Genomic DNA, 16,831 nt, shown 5'->3' on the forward strand with positions numbered 1-16,831 from the left:
AAGCTCTATTTGTGGGGGGAAAAAAAAAAAAAAAGACGTAAATATCGTTTGGGTACAGCGTCGCACGACAGCGCAATTGTCCGTTAAAGTAACGCAGTGCCGAATCACAAAATAGGGCCTGGTCATTAAAGGGGCAAATCCTTCCGGTCTTAAAGTAGTTAAAAGCCTCAGCTCCGTTCCTGTGTGCAGATGGGGGTGTGTTCCTTCCCTCCAATCAGTTCTCAGAGCTCTCCTCAATAAACTCTGCAGAGTAACTTTTTAGCTCTGTGCTCCATTTTCTGAAAGCCCAGATAAGCTGTATAAATTTTGCACTTTGAATGGCTGTAGAGAATAGAGGGCTGCAGATAAACCAGTACAATGTATGTAAGATTTGTTTAATCTCTGTATCCCCTGAGTCCAGGCACTTTATGGAGTATATGTAAAAGTTTACAACCACTTTAAAAGGGGAAAATTTGAAAAAAAAAATTAAGGTAAAAACAGACTAATTATCAGTCCAGCTTGTTTTACAGTAACCACATTTATAGAGAAAAAAAATATTATAAAATATATACATTTCCTTACTATCCAATCCATTATGAAATGTTTTGATTAATAACATTCCATTAAAATTTTTAGCCAGTCATGAACTTTACAACTGCCCAAAAAGGTCTGCAATTTGCATTTAACCACTTCAGGTCCGGAAGGTTTTACCCCCTTAACCACTTAAGCCCCGGAGGATTTTCCTGCTAAACGACCAGGGGGTATTTTGCGATTCGGCACTGCGTGACTTTAACAGACAATTGCGCGGTCGTGCGACGCTGTATCTAAACAAATTTGGCGTCCTTTTTTTCCCACAAACAGAGCTTTCTTTTGGTGGTATTTGATCACCTGTGCGATTTTTACTTTTTGCGCTATAAACAAAAAAAGAGCGTACATTTTGCAAAAATAGCAATATTTTTCACATTTTTTTATATGAAATTCCCCCCAAAAAAAATGTAAAAATCAAAATTTTTTAAAATTTTCGGCCAATTTGTTTTATGCTACCTATGTTTGGTAAAAAAAAAAAAAAAAAATCGCAAAAAGCGTATTTTGATTGGTTTGCGCAAAAGTTATCGCGTTTACTAACAAAGGGAAAGATTTCTGTCATTATTGGTGTTTTTTTTTAACCTGTAATGGCGGCGATCTGCGATTTTTTTTTGCGGTACTGCGACATTGGGGCAGACAGATCGGACCCTTGACTGACATTTTTGACACTTTTGGGGTTACCAGTGACATTACTACAGTAATCAGTGCTATATATATGCACTGTTACTGTAAAAATACACTGGTAGTGAAGGGGTTAACTTTATTTGGGAGGGAGGGGCTGTGTGTGTCCCTAGGGGCTTGCTTTCTACTGTGATTGGCTGTGGCTTCAGCTGTAAGGACACTGATCAACGGATCTACATACTAGATCCGAGTGATCAGTGTCTTTACAGCGAGGAGAATGACAGGTGGCTTGTTTACACAAGCTGCCTGACATTCTCCCTCTCCCCCGCCGATCGCCGAGTGACCGGCGGACACCCTCACAAGCTAGCGACGTAGACCTACGTCACTTTGCCTGTGAGGGGCTGACTGCCGACGTAGACTTTTGCCTATAGGTAAGCCTATAATAAGACTTACCTATAAGTTCTGTAAATATCTCCTAAACTTGCACCATTTAGGAGATATTTACATTGCATGCAGCCGATGACATCATCGGCGCATGCGCTCTGAAGGAACGGCCAGCTGTGCTGTTCATTCAGAGCCCTGTGCCGTGAACGACTGCTCCCGCGCGCATGTGATTCTGTCAGATGGCCGGAGGACGCGAACCAGGAAGAAGGATGGCCGAACATGTCGGCCGCCTCAGCAGAGAGCGGGCAGCACTGCGGGGCTTCGTTTTTAGGCAAGTATTTCATAATGAGCTAGTATGTGATGCATACTAGCTCATTATGCCTTTTGTCTTTCAGGTATTTCTTTTCTGAGGTTTACAACCTCTTTAATGACCAGGCCATTTTTCGCGATTCGGCACTGTATTACTTTAACAATTGCGCGGTCGTGCGACGCTGTACCCAAACACAATTTATACCCTTTTTTCCCCCACAAATAGAGATTTCTTTTGGTGGTATTTGATCACCCACAATATTTTTTACTTTCTGCTATATAACATTCCCAATAATTTAAAAAAAATAAATTTTTTATCACTTTAGGCTAATTTGTATTCTGCTACATATTTTTGGTAAAAAAAAAAATCCCAAAAAGCGTATTTTAATTGGTTTGAGCAAAAGTTATAGCATTTACAAACTTTGGGATAGATTATTGGACTTTTTACTTTTTTCTTTTAGTAATTTCGGCGATCAGCAATTTTTAGCAGGACTGCAACATTGCAGCAGACAAATCTGACACTTTTTGGGGACCAGTGACACCAATACAGTGATCAGTGCTAAATAATATGCACTGTAACTGTATAAATGACACTGGCAGGGAAGGGGTTATTACTGGGGGTGATCAAGGGGTTAAGTGTGAGCCTAAATTGTGCTTACTCACTGGGGGGGGGGGGCTCTATGAAAGGCACACAGAGATTGGTGTTTCAGCTTAGCTGAAACACACGATCTCTCTGTGCCTGTCTGACAGGAGAGCCGCTTGCTTTGTTTACATAGGCAGGCGGCTCTCCTGTCAGTTTCCTCGAAGATCATGGGAGGCCGGCGGCAATTGAGCGTTAATCACAACGGAAGGGGCGTGCGCACGGCCGAGACCGCGTGCACATAATCACATACATGTACGTGATTATGCGCAGTCGAACCGCCCTGCCGCAGTAAGAGTCGGTTCACATTAGCGCGACTTGTCAGCCTGACAAGTCGCGCTCCCTCGCGGTCCATTGACCGCTACAGGACCCGTTCTAATAGGAGTGACACAAGTCGCTCAGACTTAGAAAAAGGGTCCTGTACTACTTTGGGGCGACCTCGGAGCGACTTGCATAGACTTCCATTATGTGAAGTCCCTGCAAGTCGCTCCGAAGTCGTGGTGCACGGGACTGACAAGTCGCCTCCCGAAGTAGTAAGGAGTCGTGTCACCCCAGTGTGAACCGACTCTAAATCTGCGTGGGGCGGTTCGCCAAGTGGTTAATTGGCAACAACATTTTGAGGTTGATTTATAGGTGCAAAATCTGGGGCAGCTCTGCATAGAAACCAATCACATTCCAGGTTTTATTGTCAAAGCCAAGTTAAAGGCTGATTGGCTACCATATACAGCTACACCAGATTTTGTACTTTCCAGATTTAGTAAAATCAACCCCAATGTGTACAAAATGTTGCTTAATTTTCATCCTTATGCTTGTGTAACTGGCTTACTGTCCTTCAAGGAGGTCTGCATTAAGCGTAGGTTTATTGACAGGCTCCAGGGCCCATTTCACAAGGACCTGTCCAGTCCAATCAGAAGAGGATCTGCAAACAGATCTGCTAAATTAGAGAAGAACAGATGTCACACACCTTGCAAGGGACAAAAGAAAAAACAAGCCATTATCATTCCTTTAAAGAGGAAGTCCGATAAACATTCCCGCATAACAACAGCTCCACCATTGGGATTAGGATTGAAACCTTTGTTTAGACCAGAGGCCCTACATAACAATGACCCCTAAGTGTCCATTATGGATTGGAAATGGAAGTGATGGAAAATACTCATATGTAGAGTTTAAAGAGAACCTGTCAATACATAAGCTGCCACCGTCCACTTGCATTTGAAGGATCTAACCAAAAAATATATACCGCTCCAGTGATTATACTCAAGCCCCATGCGGGTGCTCGCCCCGACTCGCCACTGTGTATGCCAAAGGAAAAGAGAGGAAGGCGGCACACCAATGTTGGACTTGATCAAAGTGAAAATCCTTCATTTCTTCACAAACAGTGCAAAGGACTGACAAGCTGGTAATGCGTTTCACACAATTAAGTGCTTAAATCATAACAAGGCACTTGAAAGACAAAGCACTGCGGCTACCATTCTTATCCTTGCTTCACTACTTGACAAAGTTTGATCCAGGTTAGTGACCTACCACGTATCAAGGAAGGGATTCAGGGCCTATCCTGAGGGCCAGAGCCATACTTAGATATTGTGTTGCCATAGGTGCCATTGCAGGATGGCCTTATAAGCTCCAAACAAAAACAAGGTGGATAGACCACCTATCTCCTGCGCTCAGAAAAGCCGACTCCTTGACTGCTCTGTCCACGGGACTTTCAAAATGGCGTCTTGGATTGCTAGGATCCTGCTGCCTAAAAGGACTGGGGCAGTCCAACAATACTGCAAACAAGAAACACAAAGAAAGGCGCATCGACCTAGCGCATTATCCTCAATATGGGCTTTATTGTTAAAACATAAAAACGGCTACACACAAGCAAAGGTATAAATCAATCACATCGGACTCAAAATCTTGAGTTTCGAGAGTAGTCCTTGTCCTATTAGGATGACAGCTGACGGGTTTCAAGGCATACGCCTCTTCCTCAGAGCCCCTCTGAGGAAGAGGCGTATGCCTTGAAACGCGTCAGCCGTCATCCTAATAGGACAAGGGACATTCGTATGGACTACTCTCGATACTCAGATTTTGAGTCCGATGTGATTGATTTATACCTTTGCTTGTGAGTAGCCATTTTTATGTTTTAACAATAAAGCCCATATTGAGGATAATGCGCTAGGTCGATGCGCCTTTCTTTGTGTTTCTTGTTGGCCTTATAAGCTGCATCCCTTGACCCTTTTGGCAATTACATTACTAATGGCACTTTTCCACTGCAAATAATGGCTCGGCTCCACTCGGCCCTGCTTGGCTCTGTTTGGTTTTCCACTGCATGGTACCGCATGGTACGATGTTGGAACGGTTCGGTACGGTTTGCTTTTCCACTACGGTAAAGTGGGTGGGATAACAACGATTCTCTGACCAATCGGTGGCTAGTAGTGACAAACAGTTAAGGCTGCATGCAAAGGATTGTGGGATATGGTACTGGTACGGCCCTCTTGGAACCACAACCGAGGTGGTACTGTTTAAGCGAGCCGTTCCGTTCGGTTCCATGTAGTGGAAAAGCGCGGCCCTACCGTACCATACCGTTCCAACACCGTACCATGTGGTACCATGCAGTGGAAAAGCACAAAAGCGAGCCGAACCGTTCGGTTCCATGTAGTGGAAAAGAGCCGCCGTACCGTACCGAACCGTTCCAACACCACCATGCAGTGGAAAAGCACAAAAGCGAGCCGAACCGTTCGGTTCCATGTAGTGGAAAAGCGCGGCCCTACGCTACCGAATCGTTCCAACACTGTACCATGCGGTACCATGCAGTGGAAAAGCACAAAAGCGAGCCGAACCGTTCGGTTCTATGCAGTGGAAAAGCGCCATGAGTTAAGCTATTGGATGGAGCAGGTGGTCTGCTTTTGTTTGGACCACCTAAACAAGGGAGGGTAGAGGTGGCTTCATGTTTCTTGAACTGTAGTACGTCTTGACTGCTCAACTTGTCCTGCACCTCCTTACCTTTTAAGGGGCAGGAACCCTTAAAATAACTTTCTGGTCTCAAGGAACCAATAAATTCTATATCTATAGAACAATGTACATTAGGGTGATGGTTTCTGGGGAGAATTCTCCTTACATTTGTGGTCATTGGGAACATCTTTGCTCTACAGATAGCTAAAAATTATAATGGTTAGTTTTCTAAGAAGCAGAAATTGCTAACTGGTCAAGGAACCCCTAGAGCAGTGATGGCTAACCTTGGCACCCCAGATGTTTTGGAACTACATTTCCTTTTTTTTTTCTTCCAAAATACATTTCCCATGATGCTCACCTACAATGCAGAGTGCATAAGCATTATGGGAAATGTAGTTTCAAAACATCTGGGGTGCCAATGTTCGCCATCACTGCCCTAGAGGAACCCTTGGAAACCTTGTTAAGAAAAGCTGCCCAATAGGTTTCTTGCTCAAGTAAGCCACAAAAATGTCCAAAAGGTGGCCAGAATTGGGGAAATAAAATGAGGAAAAAATTAAACCTTACGCTTGGTGTTGCCCCTTCTAAACCGGATCCCCAAGCCTCTGACCCACATAGGTCATGAACGTAAATACAGCCCTGCTGACAGGTATGCTTTAAAGATGGCTAGAAGGGAAGGCCTGGTCAGAATATGCGTCGTTCTAGTTTCATTCATCAATGGTTTTGCTCATCCCATGTGCAACACGACAGAGACAGCTGCTGGCAAGACTTACCATACATTTTGCCCTCATCGGATAATATAATTTTCCTCCTCCCACACGGTGGGTAGATGGCTAAGGCTTCCTGAAAGCTCTGCTCTATATCCGGGCTCCAGACGCCCTCCGCGTCATTGTCCATAGGTTTATCAGCGGAATCGCTCATCCTTTCGATGTCCTCGGCAGGACTTTCGCTGCCGCTCCAACTACTGGGCTCAATGGTTGCGGCTGGGTGATCCAAGCCGAAGCCTGGACGCCGGACAGAGAGAAACCTGGAAGGGAAGGAGGACAGGATATTAAAATACATTGTGGCCATATCACACTCATGTTAATCTGCACAGTACTGCGAGCCAGTAATCTTGCAAGGAAATAAAAGCTTTTCAGTTCCCCCGTACCCATTTACCAGGCCGTTCTGTCGCTCGGTGCCAATTTATAGGATTTCTATTGCCTTTCGCTGCGGACAAATTGAGGAAGAAATCTATTTTTCTGCCACCAAAATTTACATTTAAAGGGGAACAACAATGTGGTCTTGGGTTTGCATTTACAATCGTTTATTGTAGGTAAAGTGCATCTTTAATTTTGTTGTAAATTTTAGAACCTGAAAAAAGGTGGGTAGGGACATTCATTGTGTACTTGGTTCTTCCAACCACGGAGGGTTTGGTGTACTTTATCTTTCCAAAGAAAGTAATTGAATCCTATCACTCAGTACCCAGTGCAAGTGGCCATAATCCCGGTGATTAGATACAAAAAGGGGTACCCCCAGTGGTTTGGGACTTTACATGCCACTGATACACTGAAAGAATTAGACAAAAAAAAAAGTGTAAAAAATTCATTCAATTTTATTACATGAAAAAAATCTCAACATTTACATTGACAATTTGTATATACCCAGCAAACGACTGAGTATACAAAGAATTAAAATTGCACACAATGACAGACCAGTATCTGTACAGAAGACTCCTAGGAACCATTGGTGAAGAGAACCGGACCGGACCCTACGCGTTTCCGGTGTAGCACCCTTCTTCAGGGGTCAACCAAAGTTCAATACACTAATTTTACCAAAGAAGTCCTTCTATAGGAGGTAACTGGGCTGTCGATTAAAATGGTATACAACCGAAAAAGGAATGCCAGGTCTCACATAAACATAGTTCACTGGGGAAGAAAGCAGTATAGAGAATGGCTGGTAGACGGCAGAACTGTGGGCGCCACAGTGATCAAAAATAAGTCCTAAACGGTCCTTAATGGGCATCTAGGTTGGTATGAAATACCTGCCATGGATGCGTATTTCTCGTGGCTAGAGGTCAGCAAGGTGTGAAGGGAGTATTAGTACGAGACGTGGGGTGTGCCTGCGTCTTTCTTGTGTGAGAGATGGCAGCCTCTTTATCTTTCCAAAGTACATCTAAAACTCAAATTTTTTTCTCTTTTAAGATTTGGATATAACGGGTAGCAGCTAAAGCAGTGTCAGATTTCGGTGTGTATGTCCCCCACTAGGGAGGTTTCCCCATACTTCCAGTCTTGGTCACCTAATAGGAAGTGAGGTAGCCTCTCACTGGAAAAAGTGTCCTCGTTTTCCCTTCTATTCCTACTTTGGTGACAGCCAAAATTCTGGCATTGCTGGTCTCCTTCTGTGCACAGAACAATGGCCACCACAACAAAATACAGAGATGGAAAACCAAAAGCTTAAAAAGGCCTATTTCTATGTGCCTTTATACTGTTTGCCCATAACCTGTCAGCTGCAGATTCGTTTTTTCTATAACGAAGGTTTGCCATGGAGGGACAGACCTCTCTCCAAACCATCAGGCATGGAGATATCTGCTCCTTCCCAAAAGAGAACCTGTTGCTAGTGTGACTAGTTAATGATAGTAAGAGATAACTAGCATTTGTAAAGCAGGAATTTGTTAAAAAGAAACTTTATTAATATCGCCAAGATATCATTTTTGTCCCAAAAATTAGAAGCACATTCAGATGGCTTGGTGGCTGGTGTTCCCACACAGTTCAGATTTAGTGGAACCAAGGAGATCTTAGGTGAAAACGCGGCATCACTACTAATCAGACAAACAGAAACCCCGGGCGGCCATTTGCGTTGCATTAACGCTTAAAGTGGAAACTTCAGTAAATCCATAGATTTAATGGTTTAAAAAAACAAACAGTTCTACTCCTCGCATGTCAAAAATGTGGTCACATTTTCTTGTGTTCTCAACCAAACTGTCAAACCATCAAATGGTTGAGGTCATAACTGATCACATGTACAGCAACCAAGGCGGTTGCAGATCAAACAGAGGCTAAGATGGCAGCTTCCTTGGCTGAAAAGAATAGGAGGGTTTAAATTAAACAAAGAAGACAAAACATAAGCAGATTGAACTTCAGCTTTAACCACTTCAATACCGGCCCATAGTAAATTGACGTCCTGAGTTTAAAGCTAAATACCGGTGTTATGGCAGCAGATAGGTATTTTTTTAAACTGCAGGCGATGGGCTTTCCGATAAGGGTGGTCCCAGCGGCGGATTCGCCGCGAGATCACCCTCCGGGATGGCGGAAGGGGTGCCCCCCCCCCTCCCGCCGCGTCCCGGTCCTTTTCCCTGCTTACTGGACCCGCCGGCAGCGGGGAAAACGATCGGGTCCCGGATCCTCACAGACAGGATGTCGAGTGAGGGCAAGTTTGCCCTCACTCGACTCTATTGTCTTGGAGGACCAGAGCGACGGCAAACATCGTTGCCGAGCAACCGGCTTAAAAGGTCCCTTTTTTTTTTGTCTTTTTTTTTTTTTTTTCCCTTTCCAACTTTATTAGTGTACTTGTGAGATCTGAGGACTTTTTGACCCCAGATCTCACAAAAAAGAAGAGGTCCTGTCATGCCTATTTCTATTACAAGGAATGTTTACATTCCTTGTATTAGAAATAAAAATGATCAATTTTTTTTTTTTTTTAAAAACTGTGTAAAAATAAAAAATAATAAATAAAATAAATAGTAAAAAAAAAAAAATAAAGCATCCTGTCCCCGTTAGCTCGCGCGCAGAAGCGAACGCACACGGAAACCCCGCCCACATATGTAAACTGTGTTCAAACCACACATGTGAGGTATCGCCGCGATCGTTAGAGCGAGAGCAATAATTTGAGCCCTAGACCTCCTCTGTAACTCTAAGATGGCAACCTGTAGAAATTTTTAAAGTGTCGCCTATGGGGATTTTGAAGTACCAAAGTTCGTCGCCATTCCGTGAGCGTGCGCAATTTTGAAGCATGACATGTTGGGTATCTATTTACTCGGCGTAACATTATCTTTCACATTATGGAAAAAAATTGGGCTAACTTTACTGGATTCTTATTTTTTAATTCAAAAAAGTGATTTTTTTCCAAAAAAATTGCGTTTGGAAGACCGCTGCGCAAATACGGTGCGATAAAAAATATTACAATAATCTCCATTTTATTCTCTAGGGTCTCTGCTAAAAAAAAAATATATAATGTTTGGGGAATCTAAGTAGTTTTCTAGCAAAAACAACTGATTTTAACTTATAAACACCAAATGTCAAAAATAGGCCTAGTAGGCAAGTGGTTAAATAAAACCCAACATCAGCCTCCGTAAAATTTATATTGTGGCTTGTGTCCACATTGGGGAGATTCTCTCCCCCTCTCTGTCAGCACAGGCATTGATGGGAAATCTCTTCAATGAAGAAACAGACAAAAATGCATTTTTAATAGAGTGGGAAAGGGTTAAAATTTCAGATTTTTTTGTGTACTGCGCCCTTTACTGTACAGCACCTCTTGCCGTGTGTAATGCACCCTCTACCATACCTCTTGCTGTGTGTATTGCTTCTTTTACTGTACCCCTTGCTGTGTGTAATGCACCCTTTACTGCACCTCTTGCTGTGTGTAATGCACCCTTTACTGCACCTCTTGCTGTGTGTAATGCACCCTTTACGGCACCCTCTTGCTGTGTGTAATGCACCCTTTACGGCACCCTCTTGCTGTGTGTAATGTACTCTTTACTGCGCCTCTTGCTGTGCGTAATGCACCCTTTTCTGTACCTCTTGCGGTGCAGAATGCACTCTTTACGGCACCCACTTGCTGTGTGTAATGCACCCTTTACAGCACCCTCTTGCTGTGTGTAATGCACCCTTTACGGCAGTGGTCCCCAACCCTGGTCCTCAGGGCCCACTAACAGGCCAGGTTTGCAAGATAACTGAAATACATCACAGGTGATATCATTTGCTGCTCAGTGATTGCAGTACTCTAGTCTGCATCTCCCCAAGGTAATACTTAAAATCTGGCCTGTTAGTGGGCCCCGAGGACCGGAGTTGAGGACCACTGCTTTACGGCACCCTCTTGCTGTGTGTAATGTACTCTTTACTGCGCCTCTTGCTGTGTGTAATGCACCCTCTACCGTACCTCTTGCTGTGTGTATTGCTTCTTTTACTGTACCTCTTGCTGTGTGTAATGCACTCTTTACTGTACCCCTTGCTGTGTGTAATGCACCCTTTAATGTACTGCACCCTTTGCTGTATGTAATCCACCCTTTACTGTACTGCACCCCTTGCTGTGTGTAATGCACCCTTTACTGTAATGCACCCTTTGCTGTGTGTAATGCACCCTTTACTGTACCCCTTGCGGTATGTAATGCACCCTTTACTGCACCTCTTGCTGTGTGTAATGCACCCTTTACTGTACTGCACCGTGTAATGCACTTTTTACAGTATTGCATCTTTTGCTCTGTGTAATGCACCATTACTAGTACAGAGCCTCCCAGACACTGAAAGGGAAATTTCTCTGGTGGGATCACAAAAAAAACCTGACAATTTTTTAAACGTTCCCACTTTATTAATAAAGAATAAAATTTAAAACCTAAATAAGGACCCCACAGTACTTCTTTTATAAAAGATAGATCTCTTCATAGCAACAGTGACATGCAAAGGACAATAATTGCTCAAGGCAGTTACACGTGTATGTTCCTAATAAAAGAAAGGAATTAAGTCATAATTCGTGACAAGGCAATCTCGGCCTTTCTGACAGGAGGAATAGACTTAGTTCTGACATAAAGACCAGCCCAGTGACCAGTAAAATGTTTTCCCTGTTATAACAGTCACCTCAGAGCAGCTGCAAGTGACAGTTGCTGATAAGCAGGCAATGAAGTGAAATTAGCAGCATATGTTGCATGTGGAGTGTCAGTATGAACAGAACCAATCTGCCGACACATGAGCAGAGAGCTCTTGTAGATGGGGGCCTTCCAGCTCATCAGCCCCCAGGCCAAATGTAAAGCTCTCACACAGCCTCCTCCAGCTGAGCACCAATGCTGCCGCCACAGGGGCAACCAACCTGACGGCGTGGCTTCCGACTGCAACCTGTCTAATTACTCATTTTACAGGCCGCTGTGCCGCTGCAACAAGTTATATGCTGGCAAAGTGGTAAGAGTGAAACAAATTTAGCTGATGGAATATGTCTGGTGGTGGGGGGGGGGGGGGGGGCGGGGAAATTTAGTCGATTTAAAACAAAGTGGGCAAAACTCAACAAAATCACGGTTTGCCAAAATTTGCCCTCAAAATTCTCTTTGGATAACAATAAATCGGGAGCAGCTGGAGAGCAATGCAAATGAGGACTGTGGGCCAAAATCTTCCTTTGCAGGAAGTTAAATGTGGAGCTGGATGATTAAACGAAGCTTAAGGTCAACGATTGGCCATATGAAGGCGCAAAATACGTCAAAGCAATCATGGCTTGCCATTGTAACCATAGCCTGATTATAAACGTGAAGGTTGCCAACGAGACCTGGACATCCTTATGAAGAATGTAACCTAATTGGGTGAAGTTGAGTTTCTGATGGTAAATGATCAGTAAATTAATTATTTGCTGCTTTAGAAATGTGCACTGTATTATTAACAGATAACGGGCTGAAATTTCCAATTCGATTTTGGGTGGTGAATGGAAAGTTACAGTAGAGCTAAACCTTTGTGTATCAACCGTGGGCCTTTTTTTCCTAAAATCCGGCTTCCAACTTTTTCATTCTTTTTTCCTCTCATATCCGTGTTCCTGATCTCCTTTAGCCTTTTCCTAACCTTCCTTTCTATATGCACTTGGTCCACCATCAGCTGCACAACACTGTTCAGGACCCGCATCCCAACAGGGACAACAGTAGATCATGCCTGTGCAATGTTAGCACTTCCGACTATAGTCCCCACCAGGAGTGCATGTGACAGGGTAGCAAGGCCGGAGCACAACTGGGGGATAAAGACATAGCACGTCAAAAAATATATTCCCATATATAAAAGCTCCCCAGCACATTGTGTTACGCAGAACATGCAGCAAGACATTTATTCACCAACAGGGAACTGCAATGTTCGGGAAGCTATACATCCCTTCATCAGGCTGCCTGAGAAAGGGGTCCTTGTTGGCCCCACAACACTCATTCTCATTTCCCAGATGGTAACTAGATCTCCTGCTGTTTGTTTTGCTAAAATGGTGTGCTGGTGATACGTCAAAACTTTATTCTTGATGGTGCAATTCGCCAAAATGTGTTTGAACCCCAAACCAAAAATGTTATATTTTGCATGGTGGCTGTCTGTTTTCTTTTTTCAAGCTTCTTTTGCTTTATGGTAATCCTGCAAATACCACACTTCCAGTCCGTGGGTAGCTACATCAGTCCTGTACTATGTTTATGGAGAGAGCCACGTTTGTCACCCTAGGCTGCTCTCCTGATATTGTCTACAAACAAGTCCATATAGCTTCATCTCCATTACATGGGAGGACAGAGCAACTGGTAGTTTACAGAAGATGGGAAGATATTCTTTGGTGTGACTTATGGAAAGTTACAAGGACACTACAGGGTTGATGTGCTAAAACTGGAAAGTGCAAAATCTGGTGCATTCTGAAAACCAATCAACAGAGATTTATAGTAACTAAGTAGAACTACTTCACTGCTGTACATAAGTACGGAAAGGCGGTATCTGTACTTTTCTAGAGTATAATTTTTTCTCCTACTTCCACTTTTACTTCACTACATTTTTTTAATGATTTCAATACTTCTACTCCAATATTTTTTTTTGTGCTGCATAGTTACTCGTTACTATTATAAAAATTACCACTGCCAGAACAGTAGATGGCAGGTTTCATGAAGCTCAAAAAAAGTGTATAATGTCATGTGTACTTTTGACTTCTTTCTTTAATAACTACATAACACAGTACTTGTACTTTTACTTTCAGTACTTGAGTAGCAAAATTAAAAAAAAAAAAAACTACTTGCAATACTTAAGTACAAAAAATGTTGAATACTTTAGTACTTCTACTCAAGTCACTTTTTGATCGAGAACTTGTACTTTTACTCAAGTATGGGTTTCGAGTACTTTATACAACTCTGCCAATCAGCTTCCAGGTATTTTTTTGTCAAAATATAACTGAACAAGCTTAAAGGATAAATTCACCTTTGAGAACCGGTTACATGTTCTATCCCTTTTTAATCACTGCCCGATTTTCCCTCCCCTCCCCAGTGAGAGCAGTGCAGGGAGAAGTTCCCTGTGCTAGCTGTCACTTTTTGAAAGCAGCGCGGCCATGCAGGGCTCCCTATAAGATCGTGGTCAGTCACCCTATACCAGGATGTGCCCAAACAACGACCTTCATGGCTGGATCACCAGGGTTTTTTTTAATGAAAATTACAGATAAAACAAGAAACAAAAAAGACACCCTGAAAATTTCTAAAAATTGAAGACATTTTAAAGCATACATTAAATTTTAGTGTTTGGGACCTGAGATATCCTCAGTACAATTCCCAGATAAACTAGGGAGCTATTCTGAATTTTGTAAAGGTTCCAGGTTACCTCGATGACACCAACCACGCACTAACTAAAACCTACATGACCAGAATCAATTGACTACTTCTGAGAGAATCTGCTCTTCAAGATATTCTATAGCACCCTTTTTCAACCTACCCTTGAAACCCATTTCAGGGAACCCCTGCTAAGATTAGTCCATCAGGGGTCATTCGGAATACATCCCTTCATTGGTGGTCAGTGAGAAGAATGCCCCTTAGTGTGGTGGTTAGAATGCCACCCTTACAGCCAAGCTTTATAGATCATTGGTGTCATACTACTGGCTCGGCTAAATGGTGATGACCTGGATCTATGTAGGCACCATCAGATGGGAGGTGAGCAAGCCACAGCTCAAGGAATCCCTAGCAACTTAGAGCAGGGATCCTCAAACTATGGCCCTCCAGCTGTTCTGGAACTACATATCCCATGAGGCATTGTAAAACTCTGACATGCACAGACATGACTAGGCATGATGGGAATGGTTGTTCCTGAACAACTGGAGGGCCATAGTTTGAAGACCCCTGACCTAGAGGAACCTTAGGGTGCCACAGAACCCTGGTTGAGAATGGCTGTTCTATAGAGTATTTGAAAAACTTTGACATTAAGATCAAGCCCTGATGCAGGGGGATTATTTGGCCCCCAAAATGAATTGGATACTACAGTTCTTGTTGGTACATTGTCATCAACAGTAAAAGGTTATGGACTTTTGTGATGATGGTTTGGCACGGTTTGTTGATTTCATTCTTAAGCCTACTTGCTGCGTGAATGGGACTTTTTACTTCATTCACAGAACGCTGCCATACACAACTCAAGACTCAGATTAACACATGGCACAAGATGGCATCGCCCTAGCAACACAAAAACAGACGCAGAATCTTCCATAGTTAGGGGCACCCATAGTATCAGAACATCTGCTGTAAAAAGCTGCTGAGTATTTCATTCCTTTGGTGGAGGACAGAGGATGTCCACAGCTAAAGTTAATCCAAGTATCATGTCGCCGAGCTGCATGACTTCATTAGAGCTCTCACCTGTTCCCAGCATTTACCGCCCCATGTCAGCACTATACCGCATTCTATTAATACACATGAGCACATATTCATTGTAATTGTTCAGTGTTATAGCGCCTGAAAAAATAACCGTTTGCAACCAATCAGACCTCAAATTTAATGTGCTTAACCTGTAGTATAAAGTTAACGCATTAGCACATAGTTCCCTGTAACCTTGTCGCCAAGAGTTCAATATCAAGAGCTGATATCAATCTCGGAAGATCTGGCACCCCTTAACCTACTTACAGATGACTCCTATGATGGCTGAATAGCATTTGTGTGTTTCTGGATAGTGACAACTGCATACCATGCCTGTGCAATGTGTGCTGGCATTGAACAATAAAGATCTCATTCAATTTAATGAGCACTATGGGCTACCAAAAAAGACAGCTCAGCAGCAGATACTTGCTTTGCACTTCCCTTTCCCGAATTGAAAACCCGATACGGAGACTTCTAGTCTCCCTCAGCCACTTCTGGTCTACAACTACTCCAACAATAGAGGATCATGCCTGAGTGTTGGCGCAGCAGCTTGTAGACGCCATCTAAAAGTGCACGTGAAGGTGTAACTATGTAGAAGACCAATCGGAGGTAAAGAGAGCCTGGATCTGCACACCTACTGTGCCCCATGAAGGACTCTCACCATCACTGTGCCGAGTTCCTGGGTCTGCACACGGGCTGTGCTCATTAGAAGGGGCTACCGTAATCCCGGTGTTGATCTCCTGGGGTCTGTACACCTGCTGTGCCCATTATGAGGGACTTCCAGTCTCCCGGTGTTGCGTTCCTGAGTCTGTATACCTACTGTGCCTATTAAAAGGAATTCCCACAACCACACATTGAGTTCCTGGGTCTGCACATCTGTTGTGCCCATTATGAGGGACTCCCAGTATACCTGTGTTCAGTTCATGGGTCTGCACACCTGTTGTGCCCATTTATGAGGAGTTCACACCATCCCTGTGCTGAGTTCCTACGTTTGCACACTTGCTGTGCCCATTATGAGAATCCCCCCACACACACCATACACTGAGTTTCTGGGTCTGTGTATCTATAGCGCCCATTATAAGGGGTTTCCGATCATTCCTGTGCCGAGTTCCAGGTCTTTACACCTGCTGTGCCCATAATGAGGGGCTCCCAGGTCTGTACACCTGTTGTGCCCATTATGAGAGGTTCCCACCAACCATATGCGGCGTTCCCAGGTCTGTACATCTGCTGTGCCCATTATGAGGGGCTCATACTATCTCTATGCGGAGTTCCTGGGTCTGCACACCTGCTGTTCCCATAATAAGGAATTCCTGGTTCTGCACATCTGTTGTGCCCATTTATGAGGAGTTCACACCATCCCTGTGCCGAGTTCCTAGGTTTGCACATTTTCTGTGCCCATTAGGAGAACCTCCCCCCCAACCATACACTAAGTTTCTGGGTCTGCACATCTATTGCTCCCATTATGAGGGGTTTCCGACCATTTCTGTGCTGAGTTCCGGGTCTTTACACATGCTGTGCCCATAATGAGGGGTTCCCACTCTCCCTGTGCTGAGTTCCCGAGTCTCTACACCTGTTGTGCCCATTATGAGAGGTTCCCACCAACCATATGCGGCATTCCCAGGTCTGCACATCTGCTGTGCCCATTATGAGGGGCTCATACTATCTCTGTGCGGAGTTCCTGGGTCTGCACACCTGCTGTTCCCATAATAAGGAATTCCTGGTTCTGCACATCTGTTGTGCCCATTATGAGGGGTTACCATCAACCCTGCTGGATTTATATTCTGAAGAACATAATAAGAGGAGCTAAAACACCCAAA

General features: G+C 43.8%; 1 protein-coding gene across 1 annotated transcript in view; it reads right to left on the minus strand.

Annotated features, from left to right (window-relative positions):
* Window positions 1-16,831, minus strand: part of TEAD1 (TEA domain transcription factor 1) — a gene marked incomplete at its 5' end in the record, with an annotated part of 306,477 nt that overhangs the window by 180,613 nt on the left and 109,033 nt on the right. The window contains 1 exon segment of the mRNA XM_082270285.1: window positions 6,223-6,476. Coding sequence (XP_082126411.1) covers window positions 6,223-6,476 — 254 coding nt within the window.

Source organism: Pelophylax lessonae (genome assembly GCF_965119305.1).
Source record: "Pelophylax lessonae genome assembly, chromosome: 10".
In the NCBI taxonomy this organism is placed as follows: domain Eukaryota; kingdom Metazoa; phylum Chordata; class Amphibia; order Anura; family Ranidae; genus Pelophylax; species Pelophylax lessonae.